At 44.3% G+C, this 26,264-nt stretch overlaps 1 protein-coding gene across 1 annotated transcript; it reads right to left on the bottom strand.

The window, feature by feature from the left end:
- Nucleotides 1-1,334: 1,334 nt before the first annotated feature.
- LOC109922738 (C-X-C chemokine receptor type 3-like) lies at nt 1,335-11,270 on the bottom strand. Its single transcript, XM_048614896.1, has 2 exons — nt 11,244-11,270; nt 1,335-2,438 (listed from the first exon to the last, which is right to left on the bottom strand). Exons 1-2 carry the CDS (start codon nt 11,268-11,270, stop codon nt 1,335-1,337), a joined length of 1,131 nt encoding a protein of 376 aa, XP_048470853.1.
- Nucleotides 11,271-26,264: the final 14,994 nt, after the last annotated feature.

The raw sequence follows: 26,264 nt of genomic DNA, 5'->3' as shown, positions 1-26,264 counted from the left end.
TAGTCCCATATGTAATGCCAGTTCTCTCTTTCTGATCTGAATACAAGTGAGTGCTCTGAATGTTTCTGGGTTTCACTTCCATTCAGACTCTCTCTGATTCTCCGATGAGTGTGCTTCTGTCTGACTTGGTCTTTAGGCAGAATTTGTGTATTCATTGATGCTATTATCTTCCCAGACGGTTCACGGCTTGGATCTTCCACTCTGTCCTTATACATTCCACTCAGGCCACCTGCATCCATTGCATGATATCCTTCGTCCATTTTCACCTCAGCTTTCCTTTCCCACATTTTCTTGTTGATCTTTCCTTGCAATAATTATCTCTGTCTGTTCCAATGAAGTGGCCAGGATTCTGTATCTTTCTGATTTGTCTGTCTAAACTGAAGTAAAATGAATCTTTTGTCTTCCTTCTTTAGCTACAGAGAGCTGATAATGTTGTCTTACTTTACAGCTGCTTTTTATGGGCTTGAAGGGTCAGTATTTGACTTTTTATTTATAAAGTCACTTTAGCTCTGTTATTAATGTTTCTGTTCCTTTCTGGTGATCCTGATCAAATCCTTGTTCTTTTGATCAATATTTGTTGGGGTCCAAATTTCCCAATCTGTTTCTTGGTATTGAGCCTCAACTAAAAATTCCGATCAGGAAATTATGGGCAACAAAATCAGAAGTTGCTGGAAAAGCTCAGCAGGTCTGGCAGCATCTGTGAAAAAAAAAATCAGAGTTAATGTTTCAGGTCCAGTGACCCTTCCTCAGAACACCGGACCTGAAACGTTAACTCTAATGTTTTCTTCACAGATGCTGCCATACCTGCTGAGCTTTTCCAGCAATTCTGTTTTTGCTCTTGATCTACAGCATCCACAGTTCTTTCGGTTTTTATTTAGGAAATTATGGGCAGTGTCATCATTATTTTAATATTCACGTGAATACATAAAGAATGTGGCACCCTATTGATAAAACGTTCATTGTAGTAGCCTTATTTGTTGAGTTGAACTGTAAGAAAAACCTATTAACACAATTTGAGATTCAATTCTTCTAACCTTGGTGAGCTATATTACACTGGGTTGATGCATTGGTGGTTAAAGGTCCATTCCAGGCTGCATGGAAGCAATATTCACATGATGCATTAACAATAAGTAAATGGGATCGAACTGAAGATTTTTTCTATAGCCTAGTGGTAAAAATACATTAAGGGCCAGTGCACTGGATTGTTAGCTTAGACAATACTCTCTCATCTCCAGAGGTGGCTTTGAATTCTGATTCAGAGATGGAAATTACAGCACATTGATTTGCAGTTGATAGCGTAATTCAGAGGCATGAATCCAATTTTAATTAAGACCTTAGATTCCAGAGTTCAAAGTATCTCCTGACTCTGATAATGTCAGTGTAGACGGTTTGCTGCCAGATTTGGTGTATTTCTTCACAATCTTTGGACTGATGCAGCCGATAGCACTGAAAATCTGCAGCAGGTTTCTCCTGAACTTTACTCCAGCAAAAGCATACACAAATGGGTTGAGACAGCAATGGAAATAGCCCAGATTGGATGTGATAGAGATGGCAATGTCCAACCTAGATTCAAAGACACAGCTCCTGGCTATGAAGCCCAACCTCTGCAGGGTGTCTGTGAAGAGGACCACGTTGTAAGGGACCCAGCAGATGAAAAAGGCGCCTACAACCATGACAATGACCTTCATGGCCCTACGTTCCTTGTACTTTTGTATGTTGTGGGATCCATGTAGGGTTTTGATAATCATGATGTAACAGTAGAACATTATTGTCATTGGTGCAAGGAAGCTGGTGATGTGGTAGAAAAATCGTAAGCCCACCATCCAAGCCTTGGCAGTGTTGGCATCAAAGTCATAGTGGCATTTCAAAATGCCACTGGGGTGTGATTCTGTCAAGTATATGAAATCAGGGATTGCTAAAAGGACACAGAGGAGCCAAACAACAAGGCAGTTGATATGCACTGACAAAGACCTGCGCTTTTTGTACATCTGGACTGCATGTACAATAGAAAGGTAGCGATTAAAGCTAATGCAAACCAGAAGGTAGATGCCACTGTTAAAATTGATGTTGAACATTGCCCCAATTATTTTACAAGCCATTGACCCAAAGACCCAACCCTTGACTATCTCCACAGCCCAGAATGGCAGACTGGCCACCAGGAGAATATCAGCGAATGCCAAGTAGAGAATGTATGTATCTGTCATGGCCAATGTCTTTCTGTTCTTCAGGAAAACGGCTACTGCTATTCCATTCCCCAACAGTCCCACGAAGAAGATGGCAAGGTAGAAGATGGGAAGGAAGACTCTGTTAAACGATGCAGCCTTGAAGGTGGCACAGTTAACGTAGGCTTTAGTGAGGTCTTTGTCGCTGGTGTTTGGGAAATAATCCCAACTTGGACTGGAGTTAAAAATGTCTTGAAAACCGTCCAAGGTGAACTCCTGGAAGGAATATACAACATTTAGTTATCATGGTTAAAGGAAGAACTGTGGGTACCGGAAACGTGAAATAAATAAATAAATTGGCTGCAGAAAGTGTCCCCTGTATTCAGGGCCAGAGTGGAGATGATTGGAAAATTTCCCATCAGTCATGCCTAGAGATTAGCGTTGGTCACTAGCCACTGTCAAAGTACGTTGGACGCTCACAAAGCAACCCAGAACATTTTTTAAAATGGGAGTCAGAGGAGCAAATTCAAGCTTATCTTTGTGCGGTCTTTTCACTGCTGCCATTCCTGGACATGAGCATGGCATGCACATTCCAGTCATCTCCAACCAAAAATACTAAACAGCTTACAGGATCCCAACTTGCTAACTGATGTATGTTTACCACCTAAAACAGAAAGTCCATTTTAAAGTGGCACCAGCTAGTTTTGACACTGTTCCTGCCCATTTAGACAGATCTCTTGAACTCTACATCCCTCAGGCTTCAATCATTCCTGAATCCACAGACTTTTAAAACCTTTTAAATGACTTTTAAATGATATCATAGAATCACTACAGTGTGGAAGCAGGCTACACCAACCCTCCATACAGCTTCACAACCAGACCCACCCCTTACCCTAGCCCACTAACCCTGCATTTCCCATGGCTAATCCACCTAGCCTGCACATCCCTGGACACTATCGGACAATTTCCCATGGCCAATCCACATAACATGCACATCTTTGGACTGTGGGAGGAAACCGGAGCACCCAGAGGAAACCCACACAGACACGGGTAGAATGTGCAAACTCCACACAGACAGTCACCCAAGAGTGGAATCAAACCTGGGTCCCTGGTGCTGTGAGGCAGCAGTGCTAACCACTGAGCCACCATGCTACCTTATATCACCTAGCTAATGCTTAGTGACTTATTTTGCACAAGAGTACCATGCTCTAGATATACACTTCTGCAAACTAATCAAACCATGTATTCAAATTTGATAGAATCAATAAATGTGGAGCTGGAAAAGCACAGAAGGTCAGACAGCATCCGAGGAGCAGTGAAGTCAATGTTTCCGGTTGGAACCTTTCATCAGTACTAGGGGGGGGAGGGAAGCCCAGAAATAAATGGTGGGTTGGCACTGGGAGGAGGATAGTTGTGATGGAGATAGGTGGATGCAGGTAGGGTGTTATTGTGGTTGGTTAGTGGGAAGGGTGGAGTGGATAGATGGAGGGATTTTAAAGCTGATGGAGTCAATTTTCAGTCCCTTGGGCTGTAAGCTCCAAAGGCAAAATATCAGATGTTGTTCCTCCAGTTTACATTTGGCCTCACTCTGACACGTCACCAGGGGAGTGGGAGGGGGAGTTAAAGTGGATGGCAACCGGAAGATCAGGTTGGTGCGTGTAGAGCACAGATGCTCTGCAAACCAGTCCCCAAATCTGCAGTTGGTCTCCCCAATATAGAGGAGACCACACCAAGAGCAATGGATACAGTAGATGAGGTTAGATGAAGTGCATGTGAATCTCTGCTGGATTTGGAAGGATTGTTTGGGACCTTGGACAGAGTTGAGAGGGGAGATGTAGAGCTTTAAAATATATCTGTATAGGTTTAAACACTATGATTTAAACTTCATGTGAACTTTTGTAACCTTGGCTTGTATACTAACTCCATGAAATTATACCAATCTGGTTCAGAGCAATATGAATTGATCATGTGTCTGGATGTGTAAGGATGTTCTTACTTAGGAATGTAATAGGATGGGAGCTAACAGCAGATTCTCACAGCCAACTCAGAATCAGTTATGTGCCCTGGAACTGCTCAGATGGTCCAAATTTTTCGAAGGGAGGAGACTAGTTAAGTAATGAGGGTTTGAGAAAGGAGGTCACTACTTTGGCCTGAGGTTTCTCTCCCAAGTTGGGAATGCAGATTTGGGAAATATTTCTGGCTGTCAAGAGCCTCCTTCAACACAAAACTGCATCTCAGGGTACAATCCACGGCACCCCTCATCCACAGACATTGGCATCCAAGATTTACCAGCCCCTCACAATCCTCATGGCACTTTTCTGGTCCATTTGCAAGGGATGCTTAGGAAGTACAGGGCTCACTAGCAACTTGCATTGAAACTCTGGATGCCTACAGCATCCTTGCATACAGGAGCATGCTGGGCATCAGTAACGGTAATGTCAGGTTCAGGGGTCAGGGAGGATAGTTGGAAGCAAAGTTCACTGTGTTAGGTCTTCACATGGGGGTGTGGTGGCTGTGGGGAATGGGTAGAAATGGGTTGTCAGGAAATAATGAGGCAAAGGGAACATGGAGTCACTGGGGTTGGTGGGGGGACAGTGGGGTACCTGGTGACCGGGCAGAGCACTGTGCTGATGGTGCCCACCGTGAGCTGCGTTCCCTGCCATCACTTGCTGTTCTCTCAGTGCGAAATACAACTGGAAAATGGCTAGGACAATGCCAGGGTGGACTGAATCAGTGTCAGTTTGACCAGTGAAAGTGCAGGAGCATGTCTGCTGGACACTACGACATTGAAAGGGGCAAATGCCTGAAGCAGGTATTTGCAAACTCCAGCTGCATTTAATTTCCAATCAATTCCTTGCCCGATTACAATGCAGGTGGAGTCAATGTGCTTAGGGTTCAAATGCTGATCAAAGGCAATTTACACCAGGCCACTGGTGATTGCAAATCTAACACTGCCACCTCGATGAAGCAAAAGTTATCTTAGCATCCAATCACTTGTGATAAGGGTGCTGTAGGATGAGGGGAATATCTCAGCATCATCTGTTGTGTAAATATGACGACGGACTCTACTGAAAGCAATGAAATATTGTCTGATTGACATGGGTCTGGGATGGGAAGGGGGTCAGAGTGGAGCCGGTACTCCCTTTATGGTGTAATGTGTTGCTCAGTCAGCCAGCATAGCACCTTCACCAAGCAGTGCCCATGCTGTGACCATGCCATGAGATGGGCAGACCATAGGGTTCTTGAAAATGTGATTCTGTTGCTTGGACCAGTCTGGGAGGTTGAGGGGGGGGGGGGGGGGGGGGGGTGGGGGAGGGTGCGGGTGGTTAGGGGTCCTCTCTGGTCCACTCCAGACTGACTGTGCTGCATCATCCTGGTGTATTGTGCTCTGTGCAAGTGGAGCGGGTAACAAAGCAATGTGATAGGCTGTGAGAAACTGAGGGAATGGGAGCAGTCTTCCCAGGAGAATGACAAGAACATTGGGGAGGAGGAAGAAGCTGTCCTTGTGGACGCGACATGCCAGACAGGTGCTGATGGCCATTTGGTGCCAGTCAATGACAGCTGAATGCAGCACATCATCATAGAATTGTAAAATGGTCATTGGTCATCATGTCAGCATGTTGTTCACATTATGGGGGTGAACTACAGTCTCTACTCGACTTGTGTTTGCTTTCTCTGCCTGTCAATAAAAGCTCACCTTTGAAATTGTCTGATTGCTTCCCGATGTTTCCCAACTGGATGGTGAAGGCTGCAAGTCTCCAGTGAGGACAAGTAGTGGTGATGTAGAGAGAATGATTAGATGGACTGTAGCCAAGGGCAGGTAAACAGTGTGGCCTGCTAGCTAAGCAGCCACCGGGGTGAGAGAATGGGGTTGTATGCATGAGGGAGTGTTAGCCATGGCAACTATGTATCATATATCCCATATATATTATCCATACATATATCCATCAGCTATGTGCTCTGTGCAGCATGGCTTACTGGTTATCGCACCATTAGTTTGTTGGTGTGGGGCAATGCCAGATTTCCAATCCTTGCCTGGATGCACAGTGGCCTTTTAAAGATGGTGTAAGGACAAGGGAAGCTGGTCTCAGCAGGTATTCACTGAGTGATGAGTTGCTCCGGGGACAGTGCGTGGTAAATGGGGTTAGAGTTAGACAATGGGGTGCTATAGGGATGGAGTAGGTCGTTTATGAGGCAGGTTTGGCAAGATATAGTGAGAAATCTCACCAGGCCTTGTGGCCAAAAAAAAAACCCTCCAAGAAACATGATGCAGCCAACAGCCAAGAAATGGTAAGAATCAACCCTGACCCAAAAAAAAGCCCCCAAAGAACTGTGGATGCTGGAAATTAGAAACAAAAACAGAAATTGTTGGGAAAACTCAGCAGAACTGTGGAGAGAAAGCAGAATTAAAGTTTCTGGTCCAGTGACCCTTCTTCAGAACTGGCTCAGCCCTGGGTATGTATCTTTTCTCCATCTCTTTTCCAAATTGGTGACATCCAGCTGTCAAGCCTGAGTTGCTCAATTAATGTAGAGACAGTCAATTTTGTTGTTAAGGTCTGTACAGAAAATATAAACAAAACCCTGGGACCTCACACTTACTCATGCTTAGAAACTGAAAAGGGAAGAAGGTACAAAAATGCATACAACTTCTTCACTGCGGTAAAGGTTCGTCGACAGTTACACTGACTGTTAGGATTTGCTTAACATCTGAGCATGGATTTATAAACTGACTAACCCATCTGTTTCTTACACAGATTCATACATCATGTCCTTCATTTAATCTTCAGTTGCTGAAGCCATTTAGTTTTTCCACCCATCAGCACAGGCAGCACAGGGCGCTGTTCTATGGTCAGCTGCCTGATGTCGCCAGAACAACTTTGTCCCTGCAGCGCAAAGCTCTGCAGAGTGTGCGTGGAAGCTGAAAATGAGTGTACACTGAAGAACTGCAGGCAGAAATGGAGGGAGAGTACCCTTGGAGTTTCAGAGACACATCTCCCTGCTTCCCAGTGTTAACTTTAGCGGAAACCACTGTTTGTGTTGATTGAGCATTGATAGAGATTATGACAGGCTCAGATAAGTTAGGCCAAAGAAAAGTTGTCACTTTTTATTGATTGTAAGAGGACTAGGCGACACAGTTTTCAGACTCTGGGCAAGAGGTACGGCTGCAGTGAGAAAGAATTTTTTTTATGGATCAAATGATATTAATCCAGAACTTGCTGCGTCCGAGAGCGGTGGATGTAGAGATGATCAATGACTTTGAGAGGAGGTTGGATGGGCAGTTGAGGGACATAAAACCATAGCACATGGGGACAGGAGAGTAGGATTGGGATTGAGATAACAAGGTGTAGAGCTGGATGAACACAGCAGGCCAAGCAGCATCAGAGGAGCAGGAAGGCTGACGTTTCGGGCCTAGACCCTTCTTCAAAAAATGTTCAGGATTGGGATTGATTGGATTGTTATGGAGTGAGGATGAACTCCAAGGGCCAATAGCCTCCTTGTGTACCATAATGACTCTATAACTCATTCTGATGAAGCTATGATACAATCTCAGGAATATACAACAGGCACTGTGCCCAACTCCTCCAACGTCAACCCTCACTCCCACGTGACATAAATTCCAAGTTTAATTACCCCCCTACCAAATAACCTGCGGTTTAATCTGAGCCAAATTCTGAACTGGGTTCCATGGCATCTGATTGTCTGCTATAGTCAAATAATTCACGAATTGCTGATCTCAGAAATTGCTCAGGGATTACTTTGGAAGGCCGAAAATTGCAATGTTGGCAATTTCAAGCTGACCAATTTGAGAGTTGGTCACAGTGTTGTCTGGGAATGATATCATATCACAGGGAGGGAATGATATCATTCCTGGGGCAACCTCCTTAGACTACTCGCTGTTCAGCAACTGAAAAAGCCCAGAATCCACTGGAACTGTAGGAAAAGTTGGCAAATAAGTGATGGGAAACCCACGCTTAAACTATCTGGGTCAGGAATTGGTTCAAAGTGCCCAAAAGCCCAAAATCTCTACCCAGGACAACTCAAAGATAGGGCCTCATTAGATGATCCTGGCTTACTTTAGAAGCAAATTGTCAATTTGCGGTCAGAATCCAGGAAAATTTAACTGGTTCCATTCCGTTCCCAGTTCCATTGTGAGTCCTGGACTGGGATTGAAGTAAATGCCCATTGTGTCCGTGTCAGGATTTTGCCGGAACTGTGGTGCCCTTGCACAAGACTCGGTGTGCCCCTCTGCCTCAAATAGTTATCCACTTTCCCCTTAAGGGGAATGTTTGTTCCGCTTTCAATGTGCACTTATAGCAGCAGAGCTCCACACAAGCAACTCTTTAATAACCTAAATGAAGCCTTGACAACTACACACCAATTTCCTTTCCAACTGATTTTCAACAAATGTTTGACATTTTTTGGAAAGGGTGGGAACTATGGGACCAGGAGCAGGCTTTATCAACACTGCTTTCCCAGTGTATTAGATCAGTGATTCTCAGTGCATGTGTGGGTCATGGACAGGGGTTGGTCCATGAAGATCCTTCATCAGGTGGGATCATGTAATGATCCAGAATGTGAGTCACTCCCACAGCCAAGACCAAACAGGAGAGAACAGGCCAAAACCCACATCCCCACCACTCGAGTCACATCACACAAATATGCCAGATCACACATACACAGCATGGGCAGCAACAACCTGTGATTATAAAGTGGGATATAAATGTTGTATATTTTGCTTGATGAATATAGATGTGGGATAAATCTGTACATCTCAGAAGAAGACTATTGTGATGCTTTTATAACACCTATCGCAATGTTTCAAATAAATGTGTTTTCTTGTAAAATTAATGTTGTAATATGAAAATGTCTGTACTTTTGCATATTAATAATACACAGAAATTTATTACAATCAGTAGCAAACTGCAGTGAGATGTTTGCAGTTACTCATTAATTCTGATCAGTTTTTGTTGCACTGGCAAGTGACAGTGGGTGGGGTGAGATTGTGAGGTGGTTCATGGGGGTTTCCTGCTCTACCTTGATTGGTTCATGGGTGAAAATGTCTGCGAATCATTCGATTGGATCATGACTGATCTGCTGCTCATCTCCATTGTTCCATATCACTTGACACCCTTACTTAAGAAAAACTGATCAGGAAGTGATTGGAATGAGGTCAGCCAGGTATGAGTTCCCTGATGGGGGCTGTTGACCTGGTCCAATCTGGGAGTCCTGGCTGACAGATATAAACAGGAGTGTCAGGAGTGCTCACTCTAGGAGCCAGCTCTGAGCTAGCTGGGTCAGTGTCATGTACTATGCATGCGTAAACAAAGAGTAACTTGGTCATGGGTTACTGGCCTTTGTGGAGCTATTTCAGATCAATCTTAGCCCTTACATCTCTAAGTAACAGTGGAATTGAGAGAGATGGTTCAAGACAGTCACTATCATTTTTGGGATAAAGGTTTCCTAATTTTGATCCTGATTCCAAGCTCGAATTTAAGGGTTTTTCTCAATGTTCTGCATTGCTGCAACCCAAGAATTTTCCCTGAAGCTATCCTGTCAAATCCTTTTAAATTTAAGACATCTTAATTTAGTACAGTCAAAAGAGTACTAGCCAATTCTTGTGCAAATGTTTTCACAGTTAATCCTTTAAAAGCAGCAATCCACAGAGATAAATGGTCTGCCATCTATATATAACCATCATTTTATCCACACCCTTTCCTTTTTAACTAAAATCAGCAAACACAGGAATTTCAGCCATATGGAATCTTTCCTCTGATGACCAGGGACTAAGGTGGATCTAGGCATTTTCTCCTCGAGCCCTTGACAGTAAAAGCAGATGATGGTGAATTGCAGGAGGGGTGAGACACTTGAGTGGCAGCTGCTACGGGTTCTGTAGTGTTTCATTGTTCAGTTATTCTGAGTTAAATGACGTGAGTCTGTTTACAATTCTCATTCACTATGCTTGATTGTTTAAGTCTGGGGATGGACTTAGACCAAGGTAAACCAACACTACAGAAGTTACTAGAAGGCATAGCTGGGCCAAACATGGTGGAAGATGTTTTGTGATAGCAAAGATGCATTAAAGCTCTCACAAATAAACTTGTTGCACACTTGAAAACTGGTGTCATTTCTGCATTGCTCTAAGATATATGAAATAACTAAGCAAGCTCGACTCAAGGAGAACTGATTTGGCCATCAATGGGGAAGCACAGAAGTGTAGAATCGCTGTTTTGGGTTGGGTGGGAAAGCTGCTATGGTGAGAGAAAGGAAAATAAGCTGGAGATAGAGAGACTCAAGGAGCTGAAAGATTGAGATTCAGAATGAAGGAGGCAATGACATGTCATTGGGAATGAGAGTTGGGAGAAGCTAACCCTAGTCCCAAGCCAGCATAAAGAGAGTCAAGAACTCAACTGAGAATACTGTCAATTTTAATTTAGTAGATTCAAAGAAATTAGTTTGCCACCAGCTTGTAATTTCATGTAAATTGATCACTAAATGTACCACAGATTATAATACTTAACATAATAGAATATCATTACATTTAAACCTTTGAATTAGCTGCTCGTTCAATTTAACACAAAGGAGAATAAAGGAGAGATGTATAATATGTAGCCAATCTGACATTGTTGGTTTTCAATCATCCCTCAAAGTCAAAATAATGCCTGTAATCAGAGGACAACTTCCCTAAACAGACAATAAAAACGTAACAACGCTCATCCTGCAAATTACAACAAAATCAAATAGGAGTCTTTAACTTTGATTTCCCCAAAGTGATAAATCTCACCCAAATCCTTATCCAAATCATTATCACCAATATTGACTTGTTGCATTGTTACGCCACACCATCATTCAATTGCCCCCTCTCCAACTATATCCCGTGTTCCCAGCTTGACTGGCGTTTCTTGCTGATCCAAGCCTCATGTTCCCCACAGTAATAAGCCAATAAGGTAATGGATAACAAATGGGAATGCATGACACTTCTCACCATTGTCCATGAGCAAGATTGTACAGGCAAGATCAGTGAGTAACAACTAAACATTGGCACAGAGACAGGGTTTGGTGAGACAAGCAGAACAAGCTTACCGTGTACATCCACTCGGATTGGTCCATGTCTAGTGAGATATCAGCCTTTAGGTGACAACCTGGTTTGTAATACTAGACTTTATTTCTAACTTAGTCTCCTCACTGACAACAGAGGCTGGGCAAATTCCTCACCGGAAGCAGTGAACAGGAAACAGCTGTCGCTCAAACTATAATAACAAAAACCTGGTGAATGAACATCTCCTGCTGGTGGTATGCGGTCAAGGTGCATTTTTAACTGATCAGCTGAGTATAACTGTGACAATTCAGCTGGTCTTCCTGGTACTTTCAAAGCTCAATGGTACCTCAACCACACACACACACACACACACATACATATACGCCTACACACACACACACACACACACACACATATACGCCTACACAAAAACAAATACACACAGACACATACACACACACACACACACACACACACACACGCACACACATACATGTGCACATATATGCACGGACACATGCACACACACATACATACACACACATACAGACACACACACATGCACACACATACATACATGCACACATACACACACACATACATGCACATACATACACACTGTTGCAAAATTAGGTAGTGTACTTGTGATTTAGGAGGCAGGCATACTTGTTAAATGTTAGGGGGGAAAGCATTGTGTGGTCCCTTTAAAAGATTATGTGCTTTTTCTATGCTTAGAGATTTAAATGCATGTCTGTGAGCAGCAGCTTGTAAGTTTGCAAGCACACAGAGAACACCTGAATTGAAACATTTGTATCAAAAGGCCATACAGTTAGCAGGCCAAGCAGCAAATTTTACCAAGACAACAAGTTTTGAATTTAGCCAATCAATTTGGACCAGGCACTTAGATACCAAAACTCAATTAAATTTAAATCTGATGGTTTTGACAACATAGGACCAATCCTATTGTGAGAAAATGATATGTCATCAAGGATATAAAAGAAGAGGGCAGTTGGGCAAAGACAGGAGAGCTAACTGCCATCTGCCAGAGTTAACAGCTTTCAGCTCTCAAGAGAGAATTGCTGGCTCTCACAGTCTTCTCTGAGTCTTAGAGAAAGCACCATCTAAAGAACAAAGGTACATGTGGCACAACTAGTTAATATCCCTGACCAAATAATCGACAGAGAAGGCACAGAACATTCGGGAATACACATAACCTGGCTGTAATTTCAAGACACTAAATTCTAATTTTTACTTTGTTTTACACAAGTGGGACTTGTATTTATTGCAACAACATACCATTAGAATATTGTTTTATTTGGGAATAGTTAGTAGTTAGAAGGAGTTTATTCAATTTGTTGATAGTTTAGTTAATTTGTTCACTGTTAGAGTTAGATAAATAAATTGTTACTTGTTGATTGTAAAGTAAATGTCAAGGATTTAATGTTATTTAACCACCAGAAGTTGCTGAAAGGTGGATTACACCACTTTTCACATTCCTTTTACAGATTACAGAGTGAGGTGCTTCTCTTTGGGTCTTATGGTCTTAATTCTCAGAGGGTGGTCAACCTCTGTTATATAACAACACACACGTGCACACACACACACACACACACACACACACTCTCTCCCTGCTTCTTGAGCAGCCTCTGCTCTCCGACTTTGTGTTCCTTCGGATTCTATATGTCTTTACTTGCCATTTTTCTCCTAAAGATGTTGACTTATGCAGCATGCAATGCCAGGGTCACCAGCTACTCACCAGTGACAGACAGCTGAAGGTTATATCTATTGTCATTGGAAAGGAGGATTAAGGCCTTTGACCTGATCTAGGTTTTTAAAACAAACAGGGGAAATCTCTAAGCTGTATGAAGAAAGGGATTTTGCACGAAGAAAAGTGATTACAAAATAAGATGATCATGAACCAAACAACATAAAGTTCTGCCTGAACTAATTCAAGGAACAGATGCCATATACCCAGTACTATATAGCACCCAGTACTATATACTACCCGGTACTATATACTACCCAGTACTATATACCCAGTACTATAAACCCAGTACTTTGAGAGATTCTCTCAATCCCTCTGTCACACTGCCAGGTACGATTCAGGTACTAATGTCAATCTCTGTCTCTCTGTCTAACTTTCAAATCTCTGCTAGTCTTATCTCTCTACCTCTGGTCTCCAAACTCCCTCTGCATTGTGACTATACAGAAGTCATGTCTGCCCAGCAGGATAAATGTGGCCAAGCAGCTAACATCATCACCAAAGTAGTACCTGCCATCTTTATGTTATACCCACCCATCACTGAGCCATACACATAGACAGCTCAGAACTCAGGTCGAACTTTGGTACAACCCTCATTCATGCAAGCACATCAAGATGCCATGAGGACTGAATGGGTAACCCACATGATGGTCCTATTCAGTGAATCCTGGCCTACGGGAAGAAAAAGACTGCATGTGAACGCTGAACTTGCCATTTTAGGCCAGGAGGACTGGCTGACCTCCCTGACCCAACGAGGTACGCCTGCCCCAGGCTCCTTTTCACGTGCCCACCTGTTGGACCCTGCCAAAACTTTAGCTCCTTCTGAGTGACCTTAGCAACAGTGAGAAGACTGAGTTTTGCTAGGCCGGGCCTGGAAATGGAGTTGTGTCACAGATCAGCCATGATCATGTTTAATGACAAAACAGACTCAAGGGGCAAAAAGGCCTCATTTTTTTCTTGTACTCCCTTAGGTCGGTAGTTCCTTTGTTCTGACCTAGCGACTGGAACATGAATGAAGACTGACAGAGGTTAAGACTAGGTCCACCTGAGTAAAGGAGTCAATAATCAGGGGGCACAGTTTTAAGGTATGGAGCAGGATGTTTAGAGGGGATTTGAGGAAAAACAGTTTCACCCAGAGGCTTGTGGGCATCTGGAACTCATCGCCTGAAAGAATGGTAGAGGTAAGAACCCTCAACAAGAACAAATGAACCGTTACATACTAAATAAAGATGGAAAGAACTGCAGACATTTTAAATCAGGAACAAAAACGGAAGTTGTTGGAAAAGCTCAGTAGGTCTGGCAGCATCTGTGAAGAGAAATCAGAGTTAACGTTTCAGGTCTGGTGACCCTTCCTCAGAACTAGGGAACATCCTCAGTTAACTCTGATTTTTCTTCACAAATGAAGAGTGACCCTTTTTTTGCAGCAGCAATTGGGCCTTGGACAGCGTCCATTAGATTGTGCCCCCCCAAGGGAAAGGATGCCACAAGAATTTAAAGGTGCCTTGAGATTGTCAGAACTTAGTCCAGCTCATGCCTCAGAGTTCGCGACCCTCTCCCACCAGAGTATGAAAGCCCCGATTTATGGCTTCTTGAGCTGAAGGCTCTACATCAGCTGATTCAGTTTGTCGTTCATCTTTCAGGTCTTGATGCATGCTGCACTCTGGGTCTTAGCTCTTACCGTTACATTTTTGAATTTCCAGAAAAGGGAAATATTGACTACATTGAATTATTCTGGAGTGGAGAGGGGGGTGGTGGCTGTGCGGGGTGGTTTAATGATACATTCAGCTAGGGCTGGAAGGATGTGGGTTTTATCTGTTGGCAAAAATGGGAAATGGTCCCGAAACTCATACAAAGTTGCATTTGAACATCAATACTTTGTTCCTGTGTTAAGAAAAAAAAATCATTGTTATGTGCTGCGGTCAAAACTTTTAAAGGCGCCTCATGCCAGGAATAACTTTCTGCAGAGCAGCAATTTGTGAAAGGTGACAATCATTTCTCTTCAGGTAACTACCCACAAACTCCAGTGTGATGAATTTTTGTAGAGGCTTTCCTGGGCGTCTTTCTTGTAGTATTTTATAACCAGCTGTACAGGAGCCAGGATCTCAATGTAACATTTGATTCAAAAGATGGCATCTCTGACAGTACAGCAACTTCCTATCACTTCCCTGGGTTATCAGACCCAGAGGACAAGTAGCTGTCTTTGGCTTAGTCTGGAGAATGTAAGTCAACTTAACGTTCAATAAATTTTCCCTGCCAGATTTTAAGATGGTCTGAGGCAGGTGCAGCTGGCACATATAGCTGAACAGCTGGGCACATAACACAGACCCAGAAGATGCCACCATTTCACCCACTCTGATCTACAAGCCTTCCTTGAGAGAACTAACATCAGATGACTGTATAATGCCTGTGACTGCAAACCTGACAGAAATGTCCTCTTTAAAACAAAAGCAAAATACCGCAGATGTTGGAATCTGAAAGAAAAACAGTTCCAAAGAAGAATCATTTGACTCATAACATTAACTCCATTTCCTTCTCCAGAGAGGTTGCTGGATTTGTTCAGTTTCTCCAACACTTTCTGTTTTGATTTCTGTTACAATCCCAGCTGATGTTATTACTGGACAAGTCAGATCCCAGAAGAAACCTGGCTTGATAAATCATATTTTATGTTGCTTTGGTTTTAACGGACAGGTGTCTTGCTAAAGAATAAGCACCCAATGCTGCAGATTTTACTTTAACAATAAAACAGAAGTTAATCAATAAAAGAAATTAAGATAAAATAGAATAAACTGAACCATCTATTTGTAACACACATTCAAAGAATTTTAAATACACAGGAAAAGTATGATCGTGTTGATCCTAAAATATATGTGTTCAACACAGAAATCTTTTGGAGTAAGCAGCGGCGCAGGAAGGCAGATCAGATGACAGGATGGTGAGGGAGGGAGAGATTGTTTAGAATTGATTAAGACCATAGAGGTGTGAATAAACAGAGCGGGAGACGGGGATTTGGTGATGGAGGGAGTAGGGAAAGGGGCAGCACCATCATGGGCACAGTCTGATTGTGGGCAGGGGAGTAGGTTCACTTGTCGGATTTTTGTTTTGAAGGAATCCTGCTATCCTTGACCCACAAGTAATGCTGGAAAGATCCTTTCCTGTGATTCTGGTCACCTCCCTACAGCTTCCAGTTTTCCTGAGGTCTGAGAGGCTTTGAAAGTAATACTGTTGCTAAATTAGAGAGACAAACTCATTTTAGTGATGGACTTGCACCATCAGATCTGTTTACTTGTCCACACACAAGTTCAACTCTGTTAAAACCAGAAATAGTCAGTTTGGAGCCAGGCATCTCATTGTGTGGGAAATACTGCCAAAGTCTTTGTTATTTCTGACTTTTATAGCTGAAACAGTTGTCCTTTTACTTTAATGGTGAATTTTACAAAATGTAAACTAACAAAGGAACATTTTTAGTTGGCTTGTCCCTTGGTGGCTGTTGTATAATCAATCCTGCGACAATACAAAGCCACAAGAGCCAAGTGTGCTCGGCAACATCTCAAAACTGTGAAACCTTCACTAGCCTTATCATTCACTTACAATCCACTTCCCATAGCTGGGGTTGGTTAGCTTGGATGGTTAGATGGCTGGTTTGTGATCCAGAGTAATACCAATAGCATGGGTTCAATTCGCACACCAGCTGAGGTTACCATGAAGGACCCTCCTCCTTAACTTCTCACCTTGCCTGAGGCACCACCACTCATTTCATTCTATAGGAGAATGTGACCCTATGGTCTGGTAGGATTATGGTGGTTTTTACTTTTAATATCTAAGCTTAGGTGCTGCCCAGGTAATGGCACAGATCTTGCAATAGGAAGGACAGTGAAACTTTCAACATTCTCCATCTCTATTCCCTGGAACTTCCAGGGGTCTGCACATGCCCAGTTCAATACAGAAATCCACATGTTATTACCGTTCGTTCTCTACTCTCAATAGTGTGCATTGTTGAAACTTCCACAGATTGCAGTCCTGTAGCAATCACTGACCAGATGAGAACACTACTTCTTACAATTTTTGTATCGGTGTGAAAGCATTTGAGACACTTCCATCTTGTTGAATAAGATATCACCTGGCTTTTCGCAGTGTATTAAAATTAAATAATTAGCCTTAATTGTCCTAAGAGACAAATTTTATATTTGTTTAAACAAATATCATACGTTAGTATTAAGGTAAGAAATTCCAAATATTTAAAAATAACTTGTTTAAAGTTTATTTTAGCTCTTACATTAATCCCTTGTGTACATCTCAATCATTTGTTTTACTATCTGTAACATGTAAACATTAAAAGTGAAGAGATTCAATGGTTACTACTTCCTTGTTTGTTGATTGAGGAGTGGTTTCCCCACTCTCCAGCAACTGAAGCCCCCTATAGCTTGATGAGCCTTCTTCTCAGCCTATCAGCTGCCTTTCTGACTTTCCTTCCTTGTAAACTTCTATCTGTATGTGCATCCATACCTACACTCACATCCTTGCTGTGATTATACCCTGAAATTTCTGCCCAAGTCTACAGTCTTGTCTGTATTCAAGCACTCACTGACCCCTCTCTAAACAAAGACGTTTAAGTGATGGAATCCTTCAATTCAGTCCCATCTTACTGCACTTGTATTTTTGCCTACTGGCTTTCTTCCTCCATCACCCACTGTATTTCGCTTAGCTCTTGGAGCAAAGTCACCCAGACACCAGTCATTGGTTTATTTTAGGGCACATTTCATGGGCATCAGACATTGGACCATTGTTGGAGTGCAGAAAGAATGGCATCAACCATTGGACCATTGTTGGAGTGCACACTGAATGGCATCAGTCGTTGCACTATTGTTTGAGTGCACAAAGAACGGGATCAGTCATTGGGCCATTGTTGGAGTGCAGAAGGATTGGCATCAGTCATTGAACCATTGTTGGAGTGCACACTGAATGGCATCAGTCATTGGACTATTGTTGGAGTGCACACTGAATGGCATCAGTCATTGGACTATTGTTGGAGTGCACAAAGCATGGCATCAGTCATTGGAACATTGTTGGAGCACATTCTCAGTGATATCTGTCACTCTCCAGTTACTTGCTGAATGGCTTATTATAAGAATGTGAGCTCAGAGAATAAAGGCAGGTCATTTAACCTCATGAAACTTTGCTGCAGAGCAATATTTGCAGCTTACGTCTGACACCACTTGTTAATGATCAGGATCTCTTGGCAAAGCAGCCCTTCTGAATTTGCAGAGATAGAGACCAGCTGTACGTCCCTCTACTCCAACTTCAGTTCTCAGCCCTGCACCTCAGGAAGGAGGGATTGGCTTGTGGGAGGTGAGGTTTGTGCCACACAGATTCACCAAAATTATACTAGAGCCACTGGGGTTTGGTTATAGAACAAATTAGACAGATTAGTCACATATTCTATTGTGTTTCGAATACAGAAGGGGGTCAAATTGAGGTGATTAACATGCTTCAAGGAGTTGAGGAGTTAGATAATGAGAAACTATTTCCTCCAGCAAGCTGACTGCAGAACAGTTGGGAATTATGTTAAAATTCAAGGGAAGTGATTGGAAGCTAATTTTGGGTCCTATGATTCACACCGAGGGTAAGGGAAATCTGGGATCTCTTGTCCCAAAAAGACGCTGTAGCAGAGACCAGTTAAACATTTCAAAACTGAGATTGATACTTTTGTAGGCAAGAGTTATGGAACCAAAGCGGATAGTTGGACTTCAGAAATGAATCTATTCAGGATTGGCCTATTCCTCCCCCTATCTTCCTGAGCTGAAATCAGATAACATAGCCTCAAATACTCACAAAACTGTTCCATTTTGGGAACACCAAACTTCCGTTTAGATGTCAACACCTGTGGTTGCTAAATGAGGGATGGGCAGATTCTTAAGTTTTCACCAATACTTCTTCTGTAAAACTACTATCAATGCTGTTCCTAAGATTAAGCCCCACATACACTTGCGATCTTCCCTACCTCTGTTACCTCCTCCAATCCTACATCTTTTTAAGAATTTTGTGCTCCTCTAACTTTGGTTTCCTGTGCATCCACATTTCTTTCAACCCACTGTTAGTGCCAGTGCTTCTGGGCCCTAAGCTTTGGAATACCCTCCCTAAATCATCCCATCACTCCCACCTCCTTTCAGACATTCCTTAAAACTCACCTCAAAGACCAAGTTTTAATTATCTGTTGTAATATCTCCCTTGGTGTGAACCTTTACCTATTATGCTCCTGTAAAGCTCTGCAAATGTTTTATCACATTAGGGATGCTACATAAAATAACTTGTTGTTATTGTTGTTGATGCTGCCCTTGTTTGTTCATTAACTATCCAATCCATGTTTGTACAGCAGAAAGGAAATATAGAAGGAGACAGACTTGCCACTGGTTGTGCACGGATTACTCACAGCATAGACTCATATCGATGGTTAACAGCAAGTCTGATTCCAAAGAATATGTCAAAGACTGGGTCATGTCTTTAACACAAACTATTTCTGAGTTCAGTTATCAGATCCCCTCGGTCCCTCAAATGCATGTAAATATAATCTCGTAAAAGTAAGAGATGCCTTTGGTTTGTTTGAATAGAGTCAATCTCCAATGTTTGTTCACTTCTTTGATATGATACTGTACAGAACAGAATTGCCTTTGTAACTATGTATATACAAAGATATTTTTTCATGAATAACGTATATTTTTGAAATTAAAAAAGGCAGCTAATTAAAGAAAAACGTTAATAGAGATTAAAGCCGACTGGGTGTTGGCTGGAAACTGTTTGGAATGCAGCATCTGTATAGGCCTTTTATAAACAATAACTATACTTTTAATTCAGCTTCCCCTCACTTATACTGTATAGTGCCTTAACTTATGACAGGCTTAAATAGCTGGGGACACAATATATAAATATAGTCGTCACTCTTCAAAGAGAATCAGATATTGGCCAAAATTTAAAAGCCATTTCCTGCCAAAGCCCTGTTATCCAAGGACAGTTATAATTATCCCAATAATACCAGAGTCTGCCTGAAGAGACTGAGTTCCACAAAATGGTGGAGTTCACAAGTATATTTTGTGGGGAGTAATTTGGTTCTCAACAATATTATGGAATTGAATATACTGTGGGGAAGTGATGGTTTAGTGGTATTAGTGCTGGACTGTTAATCCAGAAACCCAGGTAATGTTCTAGAGCTCTGGGTTCGAATCCTGCCACGGCAGATGGTAGAATTTGAGTGCAATAGAAATCTAGAATTACTAATCTAATGATGCCGATTGTTGGGGGTGGGGGGAGAACCATCTGGTTCACTAATGTCCTTTAGGGAAGGAAACTGCCATCCTTACCTGGTCTGGCCTACATGTGACTCCACACCCGCAGCAATGTGGTTGACTCTTAACTGCCCTCTGGGATGGGCAATTAATGCTGGCCTAGCCAGAGATGTCTTCATCCTGTGAATGAATAGAAACAAAAAATCCTCAGATTTTGTGTTTGGCCCCAGGGATGAGTGGTTGTTACCATTGTTCAGTCTCTCCGGATGTCTCCCTGACCTTTCCAGCTTGTGCTTCCCACTCCTCCATGCCCCCAAAGGCCCATTTCTCCAAGATCCCAGCCAATCATGTGGCATATTACCTCTCCAACCTAATGAGACGGTGACAGAAACATTGTGAGAGGTTTAGATGATTCTTAGGTACCAAACAACAATATTTTCTGTCATCTCCAATTTTGTTATGATTAACAAATGAAGTTATTGAAATAATTTTTTAAAATCATACAATATCTTTAGTATCATACCATTTTGAAATTGCGATGCTGTATATAGTGTTTGCTTAAAGCTACCATACTGATCAACGCCAGAAGGGGGAATTGTAAGAAGAACCAGCAGAAAGCACGGAGTCCATAAGACCATGACACCAGAATAAGGGGTCGCTCGGCCCCTCAAACCTACTTCACTATTCAATAGGATCATGGCTGATCTCTCATTCCTCACATCCATTTACCTGCCCTTTCCCCATAATGATTGATTCCTCTACTGATCGAGAACTTTTCTTGAATTTCAAGGATTTTTCTCTCTCATCTTTAAATATACACAAGGACTCTGCCCCCACATCTCTCAGTGGCAAAGAGTCCCAAAGACTCACAACCCCATGAGAGAAGAAATTCCTCCTTATCTCAATTGGTGCCACTTTATTCTGAGACCATGCCCTCTGGTTCTGGACTCTCCCATGTGGGGAAACATCCTCTCAGCATTTACCCTGTCAAGCCCCTTAAGGATCCCAAGATGAGGCATTCCACTCCCGGACATCCCAGATGTCCTCGTTTTTCAAGGATCGCAACTTTCCCCCCTCAGTGGTCGAAAACGCCCTCAACCGTGTCTCTCGCATTTCCCGCAATTCATCCCTCAAACCCACTCCCCGCAATAACAACCAAAACAGAATCCCCCTCATCCTCTCGTACCACCCCACCAACCTCCGGATCCAACGCATCATCCTTCAACACTTCCGCCATCTGCAATCCAACCCCATTACCAAAGACATTTTCCCTGCCCACCCTTATCTGCTTTCCAGAGGGACCACTCTCTCCGTGACTCCCTTGTCCGCTCCACACTCCCCACCAGCCCCACCACCCCCGCTACACCCGCCCCCCCAACCCCCCCCCCCCCCCCCTCACCCCCATCCCAGGCCCTAAGAAGACCTTCCACATCAAACAGATGTTCACCTCACATCTGCTAATGTGGTATACTGTATCTGCTGTTCCCGATGTGGCCTCCTCTACATTGGGGAAACCAAGTGGAGGCTTGGGGACTGCTTTGCAGAACACCTACGCTCGGTCTGCAACAAACAACTGCACGTCCCAATCGGGAACCATTTCAATTCCCCCTCCCAGTCCTTGAACGATATGTCCATCCTGGACCTCCTGCAGTGCCACAAAGATGCCACCCGAAGGTTGCAGGAACAGCATCTCATATTTCAGTTGGGCACCCTGCAGCCCAATGGTATCAATGTGGATTTCACAAGCTTCACAAGCTTTCACAAGCTTCCCGACCACATCCCAAAACAAGCCCAGCTTGTACCCGCCTCCCTAACCTGTCCTCCCACCTATCCACTCCTCCCACCTCAAGCCCCACCCCCCTCTCCTACCTACTAGCCTCATCCCACCTCCTTGACCTGTCCGTCCTCCCTGGACCAACCTATCCCCTTCCCAACTCCCCACCTACACTCACCTTTACTGGCTCCAACCCCACCTCTTTGACCTGTCTGTCTCCTCTCCACCTATCTTCTCCTTTATCCATCTTCTATCCGCCTCCCCCTTTCTCCCTATTTATTTCAGAATCCCCTTCCCGTCCCCCATTTCTGAAGAAGGGTCTAGACCCGAAACTTCAGCCTTCCTGCTCCTCTGATGCTGCTTGGCCTGCTGTGTTCATTTCAGCTCTACACCTTGTTATCTCAGATTCTCCAGCATCGGCAGTTCCTACTACCCCTTAAGGATCACATGTGTTTCAATTAGATCAGTTCTCATTCATCTAAACTCCAATGAGTACAGTCCCAACCTGTTTAACCTTCAATTAAAGATCGTCTGTTTATAAGACCATCTCTTTATACATAGGGGCCTTCCTGGTTAACCTTTCTGAACAGCCTCCAATTAAACAATACATTTTCTCAAATAAGGGATTTATATTGCTTGCTCATGCAATATCAAATCCTAGTCTGTCTCCAACAGTTAGAAAGTTCCAAGAACGCAATACTGACCAAGAACCTTATGTTGGCACCGAGGAGGATGAAGATATGAATTTTTCTGGCGAAGTTTGTGTAACCTTTGGTGAAAATTTTCCATTTTAAGTCACACAGGCAGTATTTCCAGTTGCAAACTACAAACACACAATGCCCAGACTTAACAAGCAGGACAGTTTTGCAAAGACTACACATCACTGTTGCTGGTGACAATGGCACAGTCCATATCTAATTTGCCCCCTACTGATATAAATTGGGAGACCACCCTCTGTATTCCCACATTGACAAAAGTGATTGAGGCAGTTTGAATGAGCGATGGAAGATTTTACCATTGCAGAGGACCAAGGAAAACATAGAACATAGAACATAGAACAGTACAGCACAGTACAGGCCCTTCGGCCCACGATGTTGTGCCGAACTTTTACCCTAAACCTAAGGTCTATTTAACCTCCACGCCTACCTTAGGCTATCATCCATATGCCTATCTAATAGCTGCTTAAATGCCCCTAATGAGGCCGACTCCACTACCCTCTCTGGCAATGCATTCCACGCCCCTACAACTCTCTGAGTAAAGAACCTACCTCTGATGTCTCCCCTATATCTACCTCCACTCACTTTAAAACTATGCCCCCTCATAATAGCTACCTTCACCCTAGGAAAAAGTCTCTGGCTATCCGTCCTGAGGAAGGGTCACCGGACCCGAAATATTAACTCTGTTTTCTCCTTCACAGATGCTGCCAGACCTGCTGAGCTTTTCCAGCAACTTTGTTTCTGTTCCTGATTTACAGCATCCACAGTTCTTTCGATCTTTAGAATCTTACAGGGGCCTGAACACCGTGGGTGATAGTGAAGTTTGTGGCAGAATCGGGTGAGAAGCTCCCTAAGGCCTATCCCGACATTAGGAACAACTTGCACCATCTTTTATGCTTTTGATGATGAGTCAGGCAAGTTTCTTAAGAGGCAGCAGTGAGTTGTCTATCAGGGAATTATAGCTTGTTAAATACCTTACTGAAAGCCCAACGCATCTTGTTATTATTCAGCTTGATATGGAGATCAGAGTGGGTACCTGGTGTCCTCAACTCAGCACTGGCTACAAACAGCCTCCATGTTGTACTCAGCACCAAACAGCAACTCAGGGCACGATCCACAGCACCAGCCTTGTACACCCGCCTCATTCACGGGCAGTGGCATCCAGCATTTGTCAATTTGTGACCCTCACCAACCACCTCTCCAATCTTAGAAAGCACAGAGCTGCATTGCACAACTGGCATTGGCACCCAGCTGAAGGTTTGGGCCAGGTTGCCTCGCTGGGCTGCTTGCTCATTTAACACCTAAACTTCACACTCACAGCATCCCGGCCTTGTCCTGCTGTGCAATATTAGCCCAGTCAGGAAGCTTGTCATGCTGGCCAGCAGTCCTCAGCCTGGGGACAATACGGCAATACGCTACATCAATCTCCCACCTGCACCATGGGCCAGTACCTTATGGGACAAACACACAGAACGTGCAGCAAGCAGTTAGCCACGTCTCAAGGTCTTGGGGGAGTAGTCCTCACCAAAGCCCATGGAGGCACCCATCAGTCAGGGGGTCACACACTGTACATCCAGGGCAGCCTCCGATACCCAGGGCCCAAATATGCCAATATTCAGGAGAGAGTGTAAGGATGTTGTAGAGTGTGGGGTAATGGTGTTTGTAGTATTCATTGCTCTGTATATGCCTTGTTCCTCTTGTGTCCAGATTCCAGAGCCAGCTCACGGATACACGTGTTGATCCATGGTGTGTGCCGTGTGACCGTGAGGCTATGCTTCACGCTGGAACAGTTACTTTCCAGGGTACACAGAGAGACAAACAAACAGACCCAAGGTTGAAACAATGAATGTATTGACACATATAGTTTTCTGTCCCCGTGACACCAATGTGCACTCAATCTGTTTCCCTCTCCCTTTTCCTCCCATTCCGAGTTAGTGTTGTCCCACATTTCACTGCTGGGGTTGGGGGTAGGGGTGGGGTTTGAGATGAGGGGGCAGGGGGATGGAGTCCATTGCTGTGGAGCTTTGGATGCTGGCCCACACACGCGGAGGGGTTTCTTGTCAGGGGCAAGTGAATCCTCCTCAACTTCCAAGGTTGGGGCAGACAGGGTGGAGGTGGAGTGTGCTGGCAGGAGATGTCTGAGGGGTCATGGTGCCTCCAGGCACTTCCCTGTCTTCCAGGGCAGCTGCAGCACATGCTGGGTTTCCAGCCCCCACGCCCAACCACCCCCCATCCCCCACTTCACCTTGCTTGGGTCCTGAGGGCCAATGGCTGGAGTGATGGAGTATAGGTGTGCGTGCCCCTGTCCAGCAGACCCTGAGGATACTGGCTCTGGCTCTCCCTGGCAGTGCCAACTGGAGGCACACTGATGGTTGCAATACTTGCTGCACTGCTGCAGCCTCTGGGCAGTGAGGACCATTGCCCTCCCACATCCCTGCCTGCTGTTCCTGTCCCTCCCTGTGCATGGAGGTGAAGTCATTGGTTACTGACACCACAGGGCCCTCTCCTGCCTGGGCCCGAGCAGGTGCCCGGTCCCTGTCAGGCCTCCGAGTTCCAGCGACCTGGAGTGCCCCTTCCTCGGCCAGCTGCAGAGCTGTCGCGGTGAGGTGCTCACCAGATTGTGGACCCTCACACTCTCTAGCCCTAACGCCCCCATTGAGGGGATCACTATCTGAGCCGGTCCAGGGAGCAGGAGGTTGATGCTTCTTCTGAGGCCTCAGTACTTTCACTCTCAGATGTCTAGAAGGTGCCTCTGGGGGAAGCCAGGTGTTTCCCTGTGATGGTGGTGGTGGTGGAGATGCTGGTGGTACCTGCAAGATACAAGAGACAGTGTCATAGCCCGTTGTTTGCAATGAATGAGACTGAGTGCGGGGTCACTGAGACAGTGGCAGCAGAATAAAGTCTTAATTGGCTGAATGTCGATGTCTCAGACTCCCCACAGGAGTGGTCCCAGCCTTCCCCTTTCTCTCATCATTGGGGCTGAGCAATTAAATTTCAGGCACCCTTCCAACCCATCTGCATCCTCTTGGCCCTATTGTGGAGCTGCCGTCTTCTGGAATGAGACAGGGAGGTGTTTAGACAGCTAAAAGTGGGTGGCACAGCTGGTAGAGGTGGCAGCAAGATGTCCTGAGGGAGTAACAAGGCAGTGCAGAGGGCACGCGGTGTTCGAGGTGAGGGAGGTTGGGGAGACCGAGTGAGGGAAGATGTTATGGGCAGCGGTGATGTGGCAGAGTGGGAGCTTTGATGGGAGCTGGGTGAAGTAGCAGAGATAGAGTGAGAGTGAGGTGGCAGAGGGGAGAGTGTGGCACCTACCCTGGCAGGGCAGAGAAGGTCATTGACTTTCTCACAGCGTTGTTGGCTGTTCCTCCATTCCATGGAGATGGCACCAAGCCTGGTGGTGACCTCAGGCTTTCAGGGTCTGGTGGCATGGCCTCCTCCGTCGGTCCTCAGGGGAGGAAGACTCCTCTCATTTGTACCATCTCCTCCACCAGGATCTCCTGTCAGAGAACCTTCCCCTCTCTAACATCTTCCAATTC

The sequence above is a fragment of the Rhincodon typus genome, chromosome 31, assembly GCF_021869965.1.
Source record: "Rhincodon typus isolate 14 chromosome 31, sRhiTyp1.1, whole genome shotgun sequence".
NCBI lineage: Eukaryota > Metazoa > Chordata > Chondrichthyes > Orectolobiformes > Rhincodontidae > Rhincodon > Rhincodon typus.
This window is presented reverse-complemented; position numbering and strand designations above follow the sequence as displayed.